Here is a 23,008-nt window from a genome sequence, read left to right on the forward strand (position 1 = left end):
AGAAGGTAGACGTAGACTCGAAGGACTCTGACCGTCGAACGCCGCTGTTATGGGCTGCAGGGACCGGGCACGAGGCGGTGGTTAAGCTGCTGCTCGAGACCAAGAAGGTGGACGTAGACTCGAAGTAAGTGCGGTCGGACGCCGCTGTCGTGGGCTGCAGGGAACGGGCACGAGGCGGTGGTTAAGCTGCTGCTTAAGACCGAGAAGGTGGACATGGACTTGAAGAACTCCAACGGTCGGACGCCGCTGTCATGGGCTGCAGGGAACGGGCACGAGGCGGTGGTTAAGTTGCTCGACAATGCGTAATACTTGCTATTATAAAATGACTGCAAACCGCCCCACCCACCCACGTTCTATTGTTATTATTATTATTATTTTCTTAAATCTCTATTTTATAGAGGGATCTAGAGATATAGTACTTAAGGTAGTTTACCACTATTGTGTCACGGGACTTACACGTTCTTACGTCTTTACGCGTTTTGACGTTCTTAACCCATGCTTACGTTCGTCCCAAGACACACGCACGTTCCCCTACAACCCCTATTTATACCCGTACCTAACCTATTCTGTTCTATTCTATATCTAAATATCTTTGTATTAACTACGCATAGTTACGCGTACGTAGCCTTTTTTAATTACTACCCTGTTTAGTATATTGTATTCTAGCTCGTGCCCACTTCCGTAACATATTGCTACTAGCTATTTTAGTAATTTTTTTTTAAATTAATCTAATTTAAAATCTAAAAATTTAATTTTAGTAAAAGTAAATATAGTAGAATATAGTAGAACTATCTAAAAGATATAAAAGATATAGTAGTAACTTTATAGTAAGAATATAAAATAAAGATAATATAAAGAGGAATACTAGTGTTTTTATATTAATTAGTTGTTTTATATTAATATAAAACCTTATAAAGATACCTTAAGAGTTTATAGTTATAACGTAAAACTACCTTATAGATTAATCTATTTCCTCTATTATCCTTAAATAATTATTATAGCATATAATTATAGTTAAATACTATAGGCTAAGTATTCTCTTATAATAGTATACGTATTAATTTAGATTGGATTTAGCCTATTAGCCTATCCTTATTTATATTCTAGCTATACTATTACCCCCTATTATATACTCCCTATTATTTCCCTTTAATTTTTAATACTTTTCTTATATATATAGTTTCTTTTTCTTTATAGTTTAAATAGATAAAGTCTTTATTCCTTTCTAATAATTAGTATATAGACTACTAATTAATAGTACGCATTATATACCCTTTAGTAAGGCTTAAACGCGGTATTATATCGCTTTTACTAGTAGTAGAGGTATATAAGATAATAAACACTAGTTAATATAAAAGTATGCTTATAACGGAACCTTATAGTAGGTACTACAATGGGCTTATTATTAGGCTAGGTGTATAAGTGATATAAATTAAAGTTAATAACGTAATAATAACTAGTAGAGTAGTTACCTAATAAATTAACTCTAATTATATTCTAAGTGTTACGGACGCTTTAAGTACGATATTATAACTACTTAGAGAGGAGTTAGAAGAAGCTAGTTGGTTAATATAAGTACGGTTTAAGATAAAGCCGGTAGAACCATGTGATAAAAAATGGTAAGCGAGTTATATAATATGCTATATATTAAACGAGAGGAACGAGAGGACCTTATATATAACATGTATATTACGTATAAGAAGGATTTTATAGGAGTACGGTTGTGTATTTAANGACCCTTAGTCCCTACCTAGATAGTTCCTTCCTTATAGTAATTCTTAAAATATAATTAGAGTTAATCTATTAGGCAACTACTCCACTAGTTATTATTACGTTATTAACTACTTGTAATACCTATACACCTAGCCTATTAATAGGACCTATTGTAGTACCTACTATAAGGTTCCGTTACACAATTACTACCTAGTTACGGTTTTAAGAAGTTAAATAATATGCCACTAAAAGCAGCCACTATAACGCCATTAACGGCGGCAACTACTTTAAGGTTAGGAGGTAATACTAGTATAGCAGATATTAACTTATAACAACCTATAATGGTTAAATAACTATAAGAAATAGTTAACTAGTTAATAGAGAATAATATAATACTTAAATAAAGGATTAACGGGATAAGGGCAGTAAAGATTAAGTTACCTTTAATTAAGAGATTCTTAGGAGAAAGATTAAAGCTTAAGGGATTTCTTACGTAAATATACTTTAAAGTTATATAGGAAGGAGTAAAACTACTAATACCTATAGATTGAATAGTTTATGTAGGGCTATTCCTATTAGGAAGAGCACTTAAATAGTTTAAGCCTTACCTTATAGAAATATAGGTAAATAGAATGATTGTTCCAACTGATACTGGTACATACAATATTCCGGAACATTTCTGCCTTATTTCGGAACGAGTCGTCCTTGTTCCAGAATGAGTCGTATATCGCTTTAATCGGCTTTATTCTAGATTGCTTGCCTTATTCCGGAAAAGAGCTTGCCTTATTCTGGAAAAGATTTAAAGCTATATTAAGATTTAATAGAGCTTTTTTAACTTTTTGGTAAATATATAGATTTTAGCTGTAAAATAAGCGGCTATATATCTTAGATATTATAATCTATTATTTAGTAGAGCATAGTCGCGATCTCTGGTATAAAAATATAAGATCTTGATTTTCTAATGAGATTCTCTATTACTCTAGAGATTAAATTTTACCACCCCTCCAAACTACTATAATACTATTAGATTCTATCTAAACTAGGTTACGCTGCAATTTGTATATATATTTAAAGGCCTTTCTACGTTATAGATATAGTCTATAAGTAGTAGAAACCAATTAGGTAGGAGGTAGTTAATCGCGTTCCCTAATACCAAAATTTGTAAATCGCGTAAAGCTTTAAACCTACTAAGATTTGTTAAAAGCCGGGCTCTCTAATGTTCTGCTGGCCATAGACTGATTGCCTAATTAGGTTTAGCGTGATTGCGATTTAGATTTTTCCTAGCTGCGTTAATCTTGCTCGCTCTGTTGTTCTCCTTTCCTTTAGCTTACGCAGCCTCGCCGGTAGGCTTAATTAATTACCTCCCTTATCTACTATTGTTGATTAAGCCTTCTATAAGCTCTTGCTGGAGGCTCGCCCGGGGAGTCCTCCGTCGGCCGATTTGTATAAGGCTTTCCTCTATAGCAGTAGGAAGAACGCTCTGTATTTCCTTTAATAGCTATACCGTTAATTATTATATCCTTACCTGCACCTACAGCAGGTAAGCTCGCGGTAGGAGCATTGGTAGGAGGTAAGGGAGCCGCATTAGGTGCGGGCGCGGAGGTAGGCGCGGAGGTAGACGTGGACGACATTACTGTTGCTAGTATTAGATTTAAGCTGGCAGCAGAGTTAAATATATATTTAGAACTTATAGAAAAGGTGTATATATTTTTAAGGATCTAATTAAGTCGTGCGTAGAGGTAGTAGGTAAGGGAGGATCAATGAAATTTTTTTTAAAGTTCGTAATAGCCCCTGCGCTAAGCCTAATTGGGCGATTTTTAAGCAAAATTAACACCATAAAGGAGCTTACGAGAGCTCTGCAAAATGCCTTATACTTAATTGCAAAATATTATTCGATTACCAAATATACACTTATTAAGTGGATCTTTTGGCGATGTTATATAGGCATAATTAGCGTAATTTAAGGTTATTCTAGAACCCATGCGATAACTATTTATTAATTAAATCTGGAAACGAAGAAAAATAAAGGCATAAAATGTATATATTTTGAAGAACTTCACGACTTATAGTATGCGTATAGGCGTTGGCGAGCCTCTACCTACCGTACCACCTAGCAATCGGCCTAACCTTTAAAGATCTTTTCCGGAATGAGACAAGTAATCCGGAATGAGGTTGATTAAAGCAATACACGACTTATTCTGGAATAAGGACGACTCGTTTTAGAATGAGGCAGAAATGTTCCAGAATATCGTATATACTGGTATTAGTCGGAACAATGATAACTACTAACTAAGAGGTGCAATTTATGTTCTTAAGTTGGGAAGGGTTTATAGAGTAACTTATATAAATGTTTAGAGATCTAGAGGTAGTAACTATAGCGGAAAGAAAGCTCTAAGACATTACGTAATAAACTTTAGTAATTAAGTATATAACATAATTCTAAACGTTAGCTATATAAGTTAAGTAGAATAATAAGGCGCTTATAGTATAGTATAAATAGGGACTTAAGGCTAAAGTCTAGGACGTAATTATTTTAATAGAAGATGCGGATACCTTAAGGGAATTAATAGATTAAGTAATAAAGATTAATAATAGGATCTACTAAAGGGAATAGGCTAAAAGAGGTTAGGATAGAGTTTTATAGTTATATAAGGCGTAAAGTACGCAATAACTAAAGCTAAGTTAGAAACTATAGTATAGCGTAGAGCTAATAGACCTAAGCGGTACTAAAGAAACCTATAAGAGATAAAGTAAGAAACTATAGAAACTTAGAGGTTAAGGATTTAGTAATTATAGGATTAAGGAGTAAAGGCTAAACTAGGGATCTTAATAATAGAAGATGTTTAGGCGAACTCTATAGCAAAGTTAATGGTTTAAAAATAGAGCTTATATAAATTATAGGAAATAAGGTCACTTTATAAGGGATTATAAGGATAGTTAGAGTTATTATATAATAAAGGGAACTAGATTAGTAGACGACACCTATATATAAAGGGATAATAGCGTACTGCAAGGAATAAAAGAATATTTAATTAGAAGTTTTGTGTTTTATTATAATAACATATACCAAATTTATAAAGATACTAAGTATAGCGTAAGCTATTAGCTATAAGAGCCAGAGTTAAGAGGACTTAAGGGAACTAAAGAGTTAAATAAAGAATAAGATTAACTCTATAAGCTGGATTAGAATATTATAGTAATATATAGATAATAATTAGCAACAATAATAATAGAGTTAGAGTACTTATTAATTAATAGTAATAAGGAAGATAAGGGAACTAACTAGGGGTATCTAAACCTTAATAACGTAATTATAGAAGTAGAGACTGAGACCGCTATAGAGCAAGGTTTAGTAACGGGCATTATAACACTGTTAGATACGGTATCTATTGCTTTATAAGACGGAAGGAGCAATATCTAAAGAGGATTAAGTAAGTAGACGACTGTTAGTGCTAGCTTACTACTTAATAAAGGCAAAAGGCTAAAGGCTTAAGATTCTTAAGACAAGACAAAAGAGATCTAAGATTCTAAAGATAGGATAAGGATAGCTTAAGGACCTATAATGGATGAAAACCAATAGAGTAGAGTAGCAGCTTAGTTTAAAGATATATAAATGAGCTTAGGATAAAGATTCTTAGGGATATAAGACTCTTAAGACAAGATAAGTAAGATTTAAGACTCTTAAGATGAGATGAGAATACCTAAGCCTAGTTAGACTAAGGTAGGAGCTAAGCTTAAGCTAGAAGCAAGCTTAGGATTAAAGAATTTAAGGGACTAAGAATTTAAAGTACGAATAAAGGCACCTATAAGTAAGAAGTATAAGGCTTTTTTATAGATTAGAGAATCTGCAATATAAATAGCAGTTAGACTAGGAGATAAGTATATAGACCCGGAAGACTTGCTAGGGGAATATAGTATTTAGCCTAAAGATTAAAAAATTAAGAAGTAAGATGTAACGGAATTCCCCAGAAGGTACATATCAGATAAGACAGAAGGAGGTCTTATCTATGTTCTAAAAGGAGGTCTCATCTATATTCCAGAAGGAGGTCTCACCTATATTCCATCTACGTCCTAGAAGACATAGTCAGACAGATAAGGGGCAAAGGGTTTTACTAGCGTCTTAGAAAGATTATATAGGGAGCTGGTTCTCCTCTAGAGAAGAACTAGTAATTAGTCTCTAAATAGAAGTGGTTAGAAGCATTTATTCTTTAATACGTAAAACTTATTCTACCTTTAACTTACCTTTTATTTACCTTTAACTTACCTTCTACTTACTGGTAATACTATTAATTAGATAATTATACGTTCCGGTTAGGCTGGCCTCTTACAATTCTAATTACTTATAATCCGTTAGGAACGTATAGCTATTAATTAACAATGATAAACTATACTCCTATACCCTATGAAGTAACGCCCTTACTATAAGAGGCTTAAAGAGTCTCCCTAGAGGAGCGCATTCTCTCTTCCTATAAAGAAGCCATGGTTGGTCCGTCTAACCTTATAAGACCTTTAGGAACGATTACCGCTAGGGAGTTATTGGAGCGGTCGCTATATAAGACCCTATAAAAAATAAAGGAGTTAGAGATACGATTAAGATAAGCATATTAAAACTACTAAGAACAATTATAAGGACAATTAGGGGAAGTATAGATACCCTAGACACGAAGCGGACTTAAAGGGGTAACGCTATACTATGCTATAACGTTAGAAAAACCTAAATTCCGCATAAAGGAACCTAATAAGTACTATAGTAATAGTCTTCGGAACTATAATTGTTTTATCCAATAATATAAAACTAAGTTTCGGCTAGATCTGAAACGTTACTCTAATAAGTATAATTAGACACTAATTGCTTCTACCTTTCTGCGTAGCACCGTTAAGAGTTTATAGACACGCTATAAGAAGAAACTTACTATACCCCTTAAATTTAGCGAACTTAGGACCTAGTTAGTTAATCAGGTCCAAGACCCTACTAATTAAGGGATAGACTATAACCAGCGATACCACAACGCCAAACAGCGGGATGGTTAGACTATAGTCTAGTTTATAAACTACTTAAAAGAACTAGAAGATAATATACCCTACTTAGATCTATGGGATAACGCTATATAACTTTACTAGTTACTCGCTAAGCTATAACTTAAGATTTAACAGGCCATATAAAAGAAGGGCGAAATTCCTATCTCTTAAGAAAAGCTTATCTCTAAAGCTACTCGGATTAAGAGTGCTAAAAGAGACTATCTAGGTAAGCGAAAAAAATAAGACGCTAATAATAAAGAGCGTAGGACTAGACCTAGCTTTAATAATAGGGGCAGATTCCAACCTAACCGCTCTATAAAAGGATAACGCGAGTAGGCCTCGTAGCCCCAAAGCAACGCTAGTTAATCTTAAAATAATAATAGGTAAAGACCTAATCCGTAAAAGGGGAACCAGGAAATATACACCTGTTATAACTGTGGTAAGAAGGGCCATATAAGCCACTTCTACTAGTAGAAGAAGTAAGAGTTGGCCTAATTGGGAAAAGAGACAGCCTAGTAGATCTTTACTCCCTTATACTAGGCTAGTAAGAGAAGGAGGGAGTAAACTGCCGTATAGTTATTCCTGTCTCTATTTAAGTTAATAATAAATAGGTAACGCGAGACTGCCTTATGGACAGCGGCGCGAGTATAGGGTTTATTTCTTAATTACTAGTAAAAGAATTAGATTTGGACCTTAGCGGCTTGCAGGTGCGCACTATTTAAAGTATTAAAGGTTACCGGATTCCATACTATAGGGAATAGGCTTTTTCCGTGGCTAGCTAGGACCGCGATAGTCTATGGGACACGCAGGAGATGCGCTTCTATACCGTAGAAATTAAGGGGTATGACCTTGTTTTAGGATACCTATAGCTTTACCAAGTTAATTCGGACATTAATTGGCCTTTAGCCTCATATTAATATCGGAAGTCTTAACCGCGTATTATGGTTAAAGATTAAAAGACTTTCTTAAACCATATATAAGAAGAAGGGTGGGTATATACTATATATACTACTCTTAACACTAAGAACAGGGATACGGGATATTTATTTTCGGATATCCGGCTATACGCAGTTAAGGAACTAGAGATTCTATAGGAATATATGGACTTAGAGGATGTTTTTAGTAAAGAGGCTGCACAAACCTTACCTAATCCTATATTGGTTAAGCACGAGATAGATATAGGGGATAAATAACCTCCTTTTAGATCGCTGTATAACCTATCAGAAAATAAGCTGGCGGTACTACGTTAATATATAGTGGACAATCTTTAGAGAGGATAGATTTAGCCCTCTATAAGCCCGGCAGGGGCGCCAATTATATTTATACCTAAGAAGGACGGGACCCTTCGCCTTTATGTTGACTATTAGGCGCTAAATAAGATTACTATAAAGAATTGCTACCCGTTACCCTTAATAGGGGAGCTTATTAACAGACTGTTAGGCGCGAAGATATTTACGAAATTAGATCTAAAAGATATATACTATTAAATCCGGATTAAAGCCGGCAATAAGTGGAAAACGGCGTTTTAAACACGGTACGGCCACTTTAAGTACCTAGTAATGCCATTTGGGCTCACTAACGCACTAGCGATATTTCAGGCCTATATTAATAAGGCATTATCGGGCCTATTAGACACGATATGTATAGTCTACCTTAATAACATTGTAGTCTACTCTAATAACTACGAAGCATATACGCACTACGTATAAATAGTACTAGAAAGACTGTAGGAATACAAGCTCTATATAAACCTAAAAAAGTGCACGTTCTATACTACTAGCATTAATTTTTTAGGCTTTATTATTAGCGTTAACAGAGTATTAATAGAGAAAAGTCGGGTGGACGCCATTAGGGAATAGCCCTACCCTACAATATTTAGAGAAGTATAGGTTTTCTTAGGCACGGCGAACTTCTACCAAATGTTTATTATTTACTACTTATAAGTAATACTCCCAATTACCAATCTACTAAAAGGATCTAAGAATAGCAGGAAGTTAGGACCCTTTATATTTAGGGAAGCTGCTAAGCAGGCTATAGACCGGTTAAAGGATTTGTTTACGTCGGCGCCTATCCTAATATACTTCTACTAGGAGCTACGTATATACCTTAAAATAGATGTATCCGGCTTTACCCTAGGGGCAATTATATCTTAATTAAAAGATGGAAAATGGCATTCTATAGCGTTTTAGTTAAGGAAAATAACCCCTATAGAGCAGCGTTATATAACGCACGACTAGGAGCTGCTCGCGATAATTATAGCAATAAAGCACTGGCGACATTATTATATAGGAAGCAATTATCCTATTAAAGTCCTTATAGACTATAACAACCTAGAATACTTTATAACTATAAAGGTGTTAAGCGGTCGACAAGCTAGGTAGGTAGAGGCACTATTATAGTACGATTTTAAGATTATATACCGCCTAGGAAAGATAAATCCTACTAATGGGTTATTAAGATATCCGGATTACAAGACAGGGAGGATCTAGGACAGCATAGGGGAAATAATCCCCATATTACAAAATTTGCTTAGGAAGAAAGAAGACTCTTTCCCTAGAACTATAGAATTTCGCGGCAAGATAGAGGTCCTAGTAATGCAGCTACAAAGCAATATAATTGTAGAGCCGTAGGATATAGTTATAGACTAGGTTATAGACCAAGCAGACGTTATAAAGTTAGCATACCCTAGAATTAGCGAGAATTCTGCGGGATATACTAGAGGTATTACGGCACCTTTAACTTAACGGCGCATCAGCTACAAGTTCTCGGATCTAAGGGGGATAGGCAAGATGCCTATCCATAGCATAGCATACTGTATAACGGCAGGAGAATCTACTGGCACTAATGGTTTAAAATGTCTTATGCTATACCTTAAGTCTGTAATAGCGGCAGGCGAAATAGAAGTAAGTAATCTACATAAAACCTTTCTAGATTTTCTCCTTTAAGCTTAATAAAGGGACGCCTTTGCCTTTAGGGAGAGGTAGAAAGATATAGTGGAGACTAACTTAGCCGGAGTTACTAAGAAGCTATAGCAGTAAGACTAAAAGGGTCTGTTACGCTTTAAGGGTGCTATATATATCCTAAAGGACTAAGCGATTTAAGATAAAATTCTAAAGGTCTTCTATAATAACCCTCTTAGGGGTTACTACGGTGCCAACAGGACCCTTAAGGCCGTTTAAAGGAAATACTTTTGGGATAGAATGTCTAAAGAGGTTAAGGACTATATATTGAGGTGTAATATATACTAAAGGATATAGATATCTAGGCATCGCCTATATGGCGAGTTATTAGTGCTTTCTATTCCGTAGGGACCCATATTAGAATTAATAATAGATTTTATTACAGGCTTACCCCCTACCAAGATAAGAACTAGAGAGGTTACTAATACTATTCTAGTAATTGTTAATAGGTATATAAAGTTTTTAAGATACTTTGCTGTTATAATAACGATTACAGTAGCAGAACTAGCAGACCTATTTTTGGAACGGTGGCTCTTATTTAGCACGCCAAGGGGAATTGTGTCTAATAGAGGCACCGTATTTAATAGTGCATTTTGGTCTTTATTCTATCTCTTATTAAAAATACGGCGAAGAATAAGCACTACCTTCTACCCGTAAATAGATGGGTAAACAGAGCGTCTAAATGCGTTATTGGAACACTACCTCCGCTGCTATATTAATTATTAACAGGATAATTAGACATTGTGGTTAGCTCTAGTATAGCATGTGTATAATATAAGCATCTACAGCAGTATAAAAATAACCCCTTATAAAGCATTGTTTGGGGTAAAAGTAAATAACCCCTAGAATGTTAAGGACATTGTTCCCAAAAGAGAGGCACTAGCAGCGTCCAAAAGAATTAAGTAAATAAGAATTCGTAGAGAAGAACTTAAAAAGCACTTGCTAGACGCCCAGGCCATATAAAAAAGGTACTATAATAAAAAATATATACTAAAAGAATTTAAGATAGGAGACGAAGTCTTACTGTTTATAAAAAATATCCGAATAAAACGCATTAAAAAGAAGCTGGATTACCGGTGGCTTGGACCCTTTAAGATAGTTAAGAAAACCAAAGGAAACCAAGCCTATAAATTGGAATTACCGAAATCTTATCTAATACATCCTATATTTTATATTTCCTTACTAGAGCTATATTAGAGAAGAGATAGTGCGGAACCGCCCCTACCTAGCGAAATTAATAGGGAACTAGAATGGAATGTAGAAGATATTTTAGACTAAAGATGGCGCCAGAAGAAGCGCGAATTTTTAGTTTATTAGGAAGGATACTCCTAGGCGCATAATAGTTGGGAATCTAAGGAGTACCTTCGGCCGGGATATAATACTGCAATTAAAACCTTTCTAAGAACTAAAGGTAAAGACTTAGAAATAGTTCCGGATATACTATAGGTGAAGTAATAGGGAAGACCCCGTAAATTAAAACTATAGGAGTAAGTATAGGCATTAAGAACGGAAACGTTTCGCCATTATAATAGGGATCCTAGAATCCTATAAGAGGAAGCTTATAGGGACCTATAGGAGAACTACTAGGGATACTATTTAAAGAAGACGCTGTATAAGAAGGAGCAGTAGCACTATAAGAAGTGGCCTTAGGGATTTAGAAAGATCCCCTAGGGATAAAAGGAGAGTATCTGGCCTGGTACTAGAGATACGCAGTAGAGTTAATAGTACAAAGAGGAGCAAAAGGACAGCCTATAAAGAATTAGAAATTTTAAGGAATTGTAAGGCACCTATAGGAATACTACCCGTTTATTACATATAGGGATTATAGTAGTGCACTGTATTTATATAGATTGTTACCAAAGCTTAGAATAAAGGCATCCCTAAAGTATAAAGTTAATTCCTAATAATAGGGCATCCTAGAGGCACCCGAGAGGCACTATATAAAGCTATTCTATAAAAAGAAGGAAAGAGCTAGGTAATAACTTAAACACTAGCAGCAGCAATAGGAGCCTTCTCTTCCATCTTAATGTTATTATTAACGGTATTATCAGCTCCTCTATCCCCAGAAGTATTAGCACTTCTACTAACATTCTTCTTAGAATAACGGGTACTAAAAGGACTAGTACAGGCGGGAGACTAGCAAGGAAAACGTTTATCTTAACCGTTGTCACTATCTTTAGTATCCCTAAGTTCCAAATCGGCGTCTAAGTAGGGATTAGAGAGATATTAGCTAAAGGAGTTAGCATAGTTCCTAAGCGAGTTACTAAAGAAACTTACCTGGCTAGAGTAGCCCGCGTAAGAGTACAAATATTATTATTAATAAGGACGAGCTGTTTGTATATGCGCTCCTAGACACTATATATCTAAGAACATTACGTCTCTATAGTGGTGGAAACCCTTATAGAATTAAAGAGTCTACGAGTAAGGGAAGACACCTTCTATCCCCACCTATCACTATTAGGATATTAGTGGAAATCTTAGATAGCGCGTTAGAGCCTATAAGTCTTATGCGTATAAACAGCGGGGATCTAGTATAATTAGCGAAATCTAGAATAGGATGGAATGGGAAATACTAGGACGCAGGTCTTTCTCCTACTGCGATAATAGGAGTACTTAGATTTATTTTCGCCGGAGTAAGGTATCTTATAGACGTGGGAAGGATCCTACATAAGAGTATAAACGTAGTGACGATAGCATTTTAGGGAAACTGCCGTAAGAGTAATAGACGCTGTCTAGGGCGTCACCGGGAGATTAATAATACTGCCGCCGGTCTAGGGACCACGAGCCATTATAAGAGAATACTCTAAAAAGTTAGTATTATTACAAGAAGATAAGGTAGGGATCCTATTACTTATAGACGTGTTATAAGAAGAGAATAAAGTAGCTATAAAAGAATAGCTGGAGACACGGAAGCTAAAAGTGAAGATATAAAGGAAACAGTCTGCTAAAAAACGAGACAAATAGTGTTGTTAATAAAAAGACGTATAAGAGGCGACAGCTTATAAACTAAAAGAAAATTAAAATAAAGACGTTATTATTAGAATCCATTTTAGGTAAATGGGGATNGTNGCTNNTGGACGCGTTGNATAGNANAACCTCNAGATNAACTTATAACAAACTCTTATAATAAGAAAGGTGAATCCCATCCAATTTTTATTATTATTATTTTAGTTCTATTATAAAGGCATTATAGGGAACTATAGTGGGAAAAGAGCAGAGGAACTAAGGATAAAGTGAGGTTCTACGCTAGTAAAGAATTAGCTATAAGCCGCATTATGGAGTACCTTTCCACTGAGAATTTCCCTAGTGGTTTTAGCCGGAACTCTATAAAAGCTTAGTAGAGGCGAAGTTTTGGAGGACTAAGACCCTTGAAGGGGAGGCAATTATAACGGAATTTCCTAGAAGGTACATATTAGATGAGATAGAAGGAGGTCTCATCTATGTTCTAGAAGGAGGTCTTATCTATATTCCAGAAGGAGGTCTTACCTATATTCCATTTACGTCTTAGAAGACACGGTTAGATAGATAAGGGGTAAAGGGTTTTACTGGCGTCTTAGAAAGATTATATAGGGAGCTAGTTCTCCTCTAGAGAAGAACTAGCGATTAGTCTCTAAATAGAAGTGGTTAGAAGCATTTATTCTTTAATATATAAAACTTATTCTACCTTTAACTTACCTTCTATTTACCTTTAACTTACCTTCTACTTACCGGTGACACTGTTGATTAGATAATTATACGTTCCGGTCAGGCTGGCCTCTTACATAAGAAGACTTTAAGGATCTACTTATAAGATGTAAAAGGAAAGAAACTATAGAGGAATTTAGGGCAAGAATTACCTTATAGTAAGAATAGAAACTAGATAAGAAATTTAGTATGCTAGGTTATATAAGGGATAGAGCACCTATATAAAGAATTACTAATAGGCCTAAAGTAGGCATACTAAGAGCTAAGTGGCTTACTAAATTGGAAGAAGAAGAGGATCTAGGAATTCTAACTAGGTTTAAGGAACGATATATAAAAGGCTGTTACGACGTAGTAATAAAGAGATACTTCTTTATAGATACGCTATATATACTTAAAGGGTTATACTAAAAGTAGTATAGATAATAACATAATGATAAGTGGGAAGATTTCTATATATGGTTAGATAAAAAAGTTCTTTAAGACTACCTAATTATAGAAAAGGCTATAACTTATATTAAAGGGGCCTTAATTATAATATTAAAAGATCTAAAGGAGTAATTAAAAGATTAGAGAAGTAAGAGGCAAATCTTAGTACCTATAAATAAAGTTATAACGCTTAGATCGATATAAGAGAGGTTTAAACTCTAGGACGAAGACGAGCTAAGAGTTAACCTAAGATATTAAGTATATTATATACTATTATAAATAGCATGCGTAGATAATGCGTGTAATATATATAGAGTACTAAAGGATAAAAATTAAAAGTATTTAATAAGAATGTATTAGATAACGGATAAGGTAAAATACTAAAACGCTAAGTATATATATAGTTGGCACCTAGTAGAAGTTTAAAAATAAGGGGACTTAATACTTTAACTAGAAAGATTCCTTATAGAAGAATGCCTAGATGGATAATAGTAGTGGGAATATCCTAAGAATACGTGTCTATAGTATATTAAAGATAAAAAGCGAACTAAGTATTAGCCTAAGTTAGACTAAGTATAAATAGAATCTAGCAGCTAATAGTTAGGAAAAGTAAAGGCCTATAGGACTAAAGGGAACTAGTAGTAGAGCCTTAAACCCTTAAAGGAATTTAAGAATAATACCTAAATTTATAAGTTAAGTAGTAAGATTAATAGTTTAAGGTACTAATAGATAGTAGAGCAATAAGGAACTATATCTTGCTAGCAGTAGTTAAAAGAATGGGATTACTACATAGGGAAAAGCAGTATCTTTACCTATTAGTAATAATTTTAGGAGATCTAATAGCCTATAGAGTGTTACGGACGCTTTAAGTACAATATTACGACTACTTAGAGAGGAGTTGGAAGAAGCTAGTTGGTTAATATAAGTACGGTCTAGAATGAAGCCGGTAGAACCATGTAATAAAGAGTGGTAAGCGAGTTATATAATGTGCTACGTATTAAATAAGAGGAATGGGAAAAACTTATATACCTTATATATAACACGTATATTACGTATAAGAAGGATTTTATAGGAGTATAGTTATATATTTAAGGACGCTTAGTCCCTACCTAGATAGTTCCTTCCTTATAGTAATTCTTAGAATATAATTAGAGTTAATCTATTAGGCAACTACTCTACCAGTTATTATTACGTTATTAACTACTTATAATACCTATATACCTAGCCCATTAATAGGACCTACCGTAGTACTTACTACAAGGTTCTATTATATAATTACTACCTAGTTACGGTTTTAAGAAGTTAAATAATATGCTACTAAAAGCAGCCACTATAACGCCATCGATGGCGGCAACTACTTTAAGGTTAGGAGGTAATACTAGTATAGTAGATACTAACTTATAACAACCTATAATAGTTAGACAACTATAAGAGATAGTTAATTAGTTAATAGAAAATAATGCGATATTTAAATAAAGGATTAACGGGATAGGGGCGGTAAAGGTTAAGTTACCTTTAATTAAGAGATTCTTAGGAGAGCGGTTAAAACTTAAAGGATTTCTTATATAAATGCACTTTAAAGTTACGCAAGAAAGAGTAAAACTGCTAATACCTATGGATTAAATAGTATATATGGGACTATTCCTATTAGGAAGGGCACTTAAGTGGTTTAAGCCTTACCTTATAGAGATATAAGTAAATGGAATAATAACTACCAATTAGGATATATAGTTTATGTTCTTAAGCTAAAAGGGGTTTACGGAGCGACTTATATAAATATTTGGAGATTTAAAGGCAGTAACTACGGCGGAAAGAAAACTCTAAGACATTACGTAATAAACCTTAGTAATTAAGTACATAATATAGTTCTAAACGCTAGCTATATAAGTTAAGTGGAATAATAGGGCGCTTATGGTATAGTATAAGTAGGGACTTAAGGCTAAAGTCTAGGACGTAATTATTTTAATGGAAGATACGGACACCCTAAGGGATTTAATAGATTAAGCAATAAAGATTAATAATAGGATCTACTAAAGGGAATAGGCTAAGAGAGGTTAGGATAGAGTTTTATAGTTATATAAGACGCAGAGTACGTAATAACTAAAGCTAAGTTAGAAACTATAGTATAGCGTAGAGCTAATAGACCTAAGTGGTACTAAAGAAACCTATAAGAGATAAAGTAAAAAACTATAAAAACCTAAAGGTTAAGGATCTAGTAATTATAGGACTAAGGAGTAAAGGCTAAATTAGGGATCTTAGTAGTAGAAGACATTTAGACGAACTCTATAGCAAAGTTAATAGTTTAAAGACGGAGCTTATATAAATTGCGGGAAATAAGGTTATTTCGCGAGGGATTATAAAGATAGTTAGAGTTACTATATAATAAAGGGAACTAGATTAGTAGAAGATATATATAAATAAAGGGTTAATAGTGTACTACGAGGAACAAAAGAGTGTTTAATCCGAAGTTTTGCGTTTTATTATAATAACGCATACCGAATTTATAAAGACGCTAAGTATAGTATAAGCTATTGGCTATAAGAGCTAAAGTTAAAAAGACTTAGAGGAACTAAAGAGTTAAATAAAGAATAAGATTAACTCTATAAGCTAGATTAGGATATTACAGTAATATACGGACAGTAATTAGTAACAATAATAATGGAGTTAAAGTACTTATTAATTAATAGCAACGAGGACACTAAAGGAACTAACTAGGGGTATTTAAACCTTAATAACGCAATTATAGAAGTAGAGACTAAGACCGCTATAGAGCAAGGTTTAGTAACGGGTATTATAACACCGTTAGATACGGCATCTACCGCTTTATAAGACGGAAGGAAGAGTATCCTATAAGGATTAAGCAAGCAAATAATTGCTAGTACTAATTTACTACTTAATAAAGGCAAAAGGCTAAAGGCTTAAGATTCTTAAGATAAGATAAAAGAGATTTAAGATTCTAAAGTTAGGATAAGGATAGCTTAAGGACCTATAATGGATGAAAACTAATAGAGTAGAGCAGCAGCTTAGTTTAGAGACATACGAATAAGCTTAGGATAAGAGTTTCCTATGGCATAAGATTCTTAAGATAAGATAAGTAAGATTTAAGACTCTTAAAATAAGATGAGAATACTATAGACGCCTAATTAGACTAAGGCGGGAGCTAAGCTTAAGTTAGAAGTAAGCTTAAAATTAAAGAGTTTAAGGAACTAAAGATTTAGAGAATAAATAAAGGTATCTATAGATAGGAAGCAAGGAGCTTCTTTATAGATTAGAGAATCTACGATATAAACAGTAGTTAGATTAGGAGACAGACATATAGACCTAGAAGACTTACTAGGAAAATATAGTGTTCGGCCTAAAGATTAAAAAGTTAATATTATAATTAAGAAGTATAAAGACTTTAAGGATCTACTTATAAGACGCGAAAGAAAAGAAACTATAGCAGAATTTAGAGCAAAAATTACTATATAGTAAGAACAGAAACTAGATAAGCGATTTAGTATACTAGGTCGTATAAGGGATAGAGTACTTATATAAAGAATTACTAATAGGCTTAAGACAGGCATACTAAGAGCTAAGTGGCTTACTAAACTAGAAGAAGAAGAGGATTTAGGGATTTTAACTAGGTTTAAAGAACAATACATAAAAGGCTATTACGATGTAGTAATAAAGAGATATTTCCTTATGGATACGCTATATATACTTAAAGGACTATACTAAAAGTGGTATAGATAACGACACAATAATAAGTAGGAAGATTTCTATATATAGTTAGACAAAAAAGTTGTCTAAGACTACCTAATTATAGAAAAGGCTATAACTTATATTAAAGGAGCCTTAATTATAATATTAAAGGATCTAGAGGAGTAATTAGAGGACTAAAGAAGCGAGAGGCAAATTATAGTACCTGCGAATAAAGTCGTAACACTTAGATTAACACGAGAAAGGTTTTAACTTAAGGACGAAGATAAGCTAAAAGTTAACCTAAGATATTAGGCATATTATACACTATTGTAAATAGCATACGTAGATAATATATATAACATATATAGAGTACCTAAGGATAAAAATCGGAAGTATTTAATAAGGATATATTAGATAACGGATAAGGCGAAATATTAAAATGCTAAGTATATATATAGTTAGCACCCCGTAGAAGTTTAAGGATAAGGGGACTTAATACTTTAACTAGGAAGATTCCTTACGGAAGAATGCCTAGATAGATAATAATAGTAGGAATGTCTAGAAAATACCTATTTATAGCATATTAAAGATAAAAAGCGAACTAAGTATTAGCCTAAGTTAGACCAAGTATAAACAGGATCTAGTAGCTAATAGTTAGGAAAAGTAAAGGCCTACGGGACTAGAGGGAACTAGTAGTAGAGCCTTAAACCCTTAAAGGAATTTAAGGTTAACACCTAAATTTATAAATTAAGTGGTAAGATTAATAGTTTAAGGCACTAATAGATAGTGGGGCAATAAGGAACCACATCTTACTAGCAGCAGTTAAAAGAATAGGGTTACCATACGGGAAAAAGGAGTATCTTTACCTATTAGTAATAATTTTAGGAGATCCGATAGCCTATAGAGGAGGTATTATTAATCTTAAAACGGGATCTATTTAGTTAACCATTAAAGAGAGATAAGTTAAGATATCTTTTAATATATTACCATTAGGGAATAATAAGGCAGTACTAGGAATGCCTTAGTTATAGGAATATAATCTAAAAATCAATTAGATTATAGGTTAGGTTAATATTAAGGATACTTAACGCCGTAAGATATAATAATAAACTAAGTTAGTATAGTACTAAGCTAAAGCAACCTATAAAGAAATAGAGAAAGGGTTAAGCCATATACTAAGGAGATACCATAAGTATGGTAGAAAACTATAGTCGCCGGAAAGTAAAAAGCTATTAGAGTATGTAGTATAGGACTATAAAATAGAGTTAAAACCAGGAATAAGTCTAAGATTCTTTCTAATCTATAAGCTTACCAAAGAGGAAAATAGAGCACTAAAAGAGTTTATCTAAGGAAACTTATAAAAGGGATATATTAGACTATCGCAATCATTAGTAAGTTATCTAGTACTATTTATACTAAAGAAGAATAGTAAACTAAGGCTGTATATTAACTATAGACAGCTAAATAGCATTACTAGGAAAGATAGGTATTTTTTACCCTTAATTAGCGAAATCTAGGACAGGATAGGCAATGTATAAATCTTTACGAAGATAGATCTAAAATAGGCGTACTATTAAATTAGAATTAAGAAAGGCAACAAATAGAAAATAGCCTTTAGGTTAAAGGAAGGACTATATAAACCATTAGTTATGCAATTTGGGCTTATAAATATATTAGTAACTTTCTAGAAGCGAATTAACAATATATTAGGAGAGTACTTAGATGAATTTGTTATAGTATATCTTAACGATATTATTATCTACTTAATAACTAAGGAAGAATATAGAGAATACATTAAATAGGTCTTAAAGAGACTATAAGAAGAACAGATACTAGTAGCAATTAAGAAATACGAGTTCTTTACTAGGAAGACCAATTTTATAGGATTTATTATTAAACTAGGCTAATTTAGTATAGATCTAAAAAAGATCGAGGCTATAGTAAATTAGCAAAAACTAGAGAACGTTATGTAGTTAAGATTATTTTTAAGGTTTTGTAATTACTATAAAAGGTTTATAGCGCAATAGTTAAAGGATATTAAGCCATTTACGTAATTAATAAAGAAAGAAGAACTATAAATATGGGGAAAAGAATAATAAGAACTGTTTAAGAAAGTTAAAGGGTTATTTACCTAAGAACCAGTTCTTAAAATCTATTAACTAGGATTAGAGACAATTATAAAAATAAATATATTAGACTTTATACTAGGAGTATGCTTTATACAGAAATATAAAGATGGATAGTATTTAGTAGCATACTATAGTTGGAAGATAACACTACTAGAGTTAAACTATAACATCTATAACAAGGAGTTATTAGGTATAGTTATAGTACTAAAGAAATAGAGAGCATTCTTATAAGGTATAGAGAAACTATTTATAGTTAAGACAGATTATAAGAACCTAATAAAATTCCTAATAACAAAGGAACTTAATAGAAGATAGGTTAGATAGGCAGAGATGCTTACAGAATACCATTTTAAGATTTAGTATACTAAGGGTACAGATAATACGCGAGCCGATACGTTAAGCTAAAAGGCTAAACTATAGAACAATAAAAAGCCATTAGGGGCTTTACTGCAAAAAGATACAGATAGGTTAATTAGATACAATTATCTAAAGATTACAGCAATATAAGAAAACTAGACCTATAAGTTACTAAAAGGTAAATAGATATAGAGGATCTAGGACACATAAGACGAAGATTTAAACTTAGAGTAATACGTAAATAGAGAAGCAACGTATATACCAAGGTCGATAGTAAAAGAATTTATAGAGGAATTCTATAAGGGAATAACTTAAGGACATAATAGAGCTACAGGCTTAGTGTTAAGACTCTAAGAGAAATACATTATTAATGGAATCTAAAAAATAGCCAGAAAGGTCACTAAAGAATATCTAGATTGCTAAAGGAATAAACTAATAAGGCATAAGCTATATGGAGGGCTATAACCTATTAAAATACCAGAGAGACTATAGGAGGTTATATTATAGGACTTTATTATTAAGTTACTAAAGTCTAAAGACCCTATTACCGGATAAGATTATAATACAATCTTAGTAATAATAGATAAGCTTATAAAGTAAAGATACTTTATAGTTGTCGGGAATAAGGCAAGCGGTCGTCACGTGTCGCCGCGGCACTAGCGTGGCGAGGAGTCTTAGGCTCCTCGTCCTTCCTCATTCCTATAAGTATATTAACTAACATTACTATAACCTACTCGAGTAGTCGTTATTGGTGAGTCACCCTATATAACCAACACTAATTAGTGGTTAAATACATAGTCAACCACAGAGCAGCTAGGTTTTTAAACAGAAGAGACAGTCTCATATAGGGGTGCCATATGCGCTCATATAGAATGGATCCCAGCGATACTATACTACCTTAGACTTGCAAAAAACTAGTAATAGAAGTGTTACTAAGTACTAGAAGATACCAAGTTACGTCTATTACGTAGAACAACCACATTTACAAAGACTTAGTCGAGTACTTTAGGTTAGAAGTATTACTAAACCTAGGGTCCTAAGTTAACGTCCAAAACGCATTAAACAACCACCTTAACACCCTCCGTGTACCTTTGCAGATTATAGAATTATAATTAATACCTAAATACACGTTAAACAACCTTCATTTTCCTTATTTTTCAATTAATAAGATAACAGCCATTATGGCGTTAACCTACCCAAAGAAGTATAAGAAAGATATTAACCTAAAGATATAGAATAAAGCTATAATTGACCCTATAAACGCCGAGCAATAGGACCTAAACGGATTCCTATTATACTATATAGTATACTATAAAGACAGCAAATACAACAATACTATGCTATAGTATTATATAAAAGAGGACTTTATTAGATAGATAAAGGAAACATAGGTTCCTATAAATAAGGATATTATATAGGACTTCCGTAACTTCCTTTAGGAGTATAGAGTATTTATCCCTATAGATAGGGGAGTTAGAAAAGAACACCAAAATCGAGATCCGACCCATACTGTCCTATGGGGGCTCTTTTCCGTCTCATCTTGTCCGTACGGTCAAGCTGAGAGTGAGGATCTCGTCTGCTACTGATGCAGCGGCGTTACGTCGTGGCTATAGGGCGCTTTCGAATGCGTCGCCCTCGACGCCGTCAGAACAGCAGAGTTTTTGTGGGTCTTGGCGCCAAGACCTAGTCAACAACACGGGCAAGACGACTCCATAAAATTGACCTCTGCACCTCCACGCGGTGGAGCCCGGGAACCTAGTATGCAGCTATTGGCGTTCCATCTGGATCGTGCCAATAGACTACTAGAGCAAACGCAGAGACGTGCGTACGGCTGTGTAGCGCCGGCGCTGCGACGTGGTAGTGCAAAGAAGTCTCTGCTAGGAGGGTGAGCCCTAGCGGAAGCCTATAAGTTCTACTACGTCTTTACATATTCGTTCCGGTACACCTGAAGCACGGCTTTAAACGGCGTCCCCCCTCTACCTTCTATATGAATACCTATACGACCAAACAAGCCGCATGCGGCGACCGATAAGCCGCGAACGGCGACCGAACAAGCCGTACACGGCGACCGAACGACGAACCCCATACGCCAAAGGAGGTCTGTGATGAGCCTCTTATTCCCCACTCTACCTAATAGCCTGGACTTACCCACGCGGTATTTTGTCTCCCTCTACATCTCGAAAACCAGCTAGGCGCAGGCGATAGGATGTAGGGGACCTAGGTTGGGGCCCTAGGACAAGACACCTAGTATATTCGTCCTACTGTTCCTTTGGGGTGGAAATTACGCTGCAAGTAGGAGGACTGTAGGCGTATGCACGCTAGGGTATTTAAATAGGAGCGAAAGGGTAGGATTACATTATTTTTACGGCAATTATTATATCTCTATCAGGAAGTATGGTACGAAAGGTAGATAGGGCAAGATAGGCAATCAGGACACCCCCGTACGGGGGTCTCAGAGCAGCGACCTAAAGGTATTTTTCCTCCCGTTGACGTAGTACGGGCGTGCTACCTGGAGGGGTACACTCTGTATTACCACTCACGTTCGCCTTGGAGGTTTTTTGTATCTATATCACGGCAGTAGTCTGCATGGACCTTAATTGGGACCGCATTAAACGTTAAATAAGAATCAATAATAGATAGGGGAGTTATTAGAGATAATATTCAGGAGTATATTATTAACGCAAAAGAAGAGCATAAATAAACTCTATAAGAGATTAAGCATTAACTACGCACTATAAGGAAGCTTAACTTATAATAGAATCTAAGCAATATATCTCTAGAGATAAATCTACCTCCACCTTTAACTTCTCTGTCTCCAATTTAACCCATAACTTTAATATTAGATACTATACCCTAATAAAAGCAGGTATAAGATCCTATTACTTTATAATTTAATAACCTAAAGACTCCACCAACCAGACCTACGTCCCTACTACAGCCTATAATGCAACTCCCACCTCCTTTATCTTAATCTTAAATTAGAGGCATTTTAAAATTGCTTATAGAGCTTACAAAGCTCTATTTAGATTAGGAGAA

General features: G+C 34.2%; 2 protein-coding genes across 2 annotated transcripts; both read right to left on the minus strand.

Annotated features, from left to right (window-relative positions):
• Positions 1-2,682: 2,682 nt before the first annotated feature.
• K441DRAFT_657075 (uncharacterized protein) lies at positions 2,683-3,450 on the minus strand. Its single transcript, XM_067648119.1, has one exon. The coding sequence runs from the start codon at positions 3,342-3,344 to the stop codon at positions 3,087-3,089; it is 258 nt and encodes an 85-aa protein (XP_067505936.1). The 5' UTR covers positions 3,345-3,450; the 3' UTR covers positions 2,683-3,086.
• Positions 3,451-21,809: 18,359 nt separating this feature from the next.
• K441DRAFT_657076 (uncharacterized protein) lies at positions 21,810-22,441 on the minus strand (the record flags this gene model as incomplete). Its single annotated transcript, XM_067648120.1, has 1 exon — positions 21,810-22,441. A coding segment is annotated over one exon (234 nt), but the record flags the coding sequence as incomplete, so codon positions are not given.
• Positions 22,442-23,008: the final 567 nt, after the last annotated feature.

This window comes from Cenococcum geophilum, assembly GCF_001692895.1.
Source record: "Cenococcum geophilum 1.58 unplaced genomic scaffold K441scaffold_13, whole genome shotgun sequence".
Taxonomy (NCBI): Eukaryota; Fungi; Ascomycota; class Dothideomycetes; order Gloniales; family Gloniaceae; genus Cenococcum; species Cenococcum geophilum.

Coding starts and splice junctions, on each gene's coding strand:
- K441DRAFT_657075 (XM_067648119.1), bottom strand. CDS start 3,344: ATGTCGTCCACGTCTACCTCCGCGCCTACCTCCGCGCCCGCACCTAAT.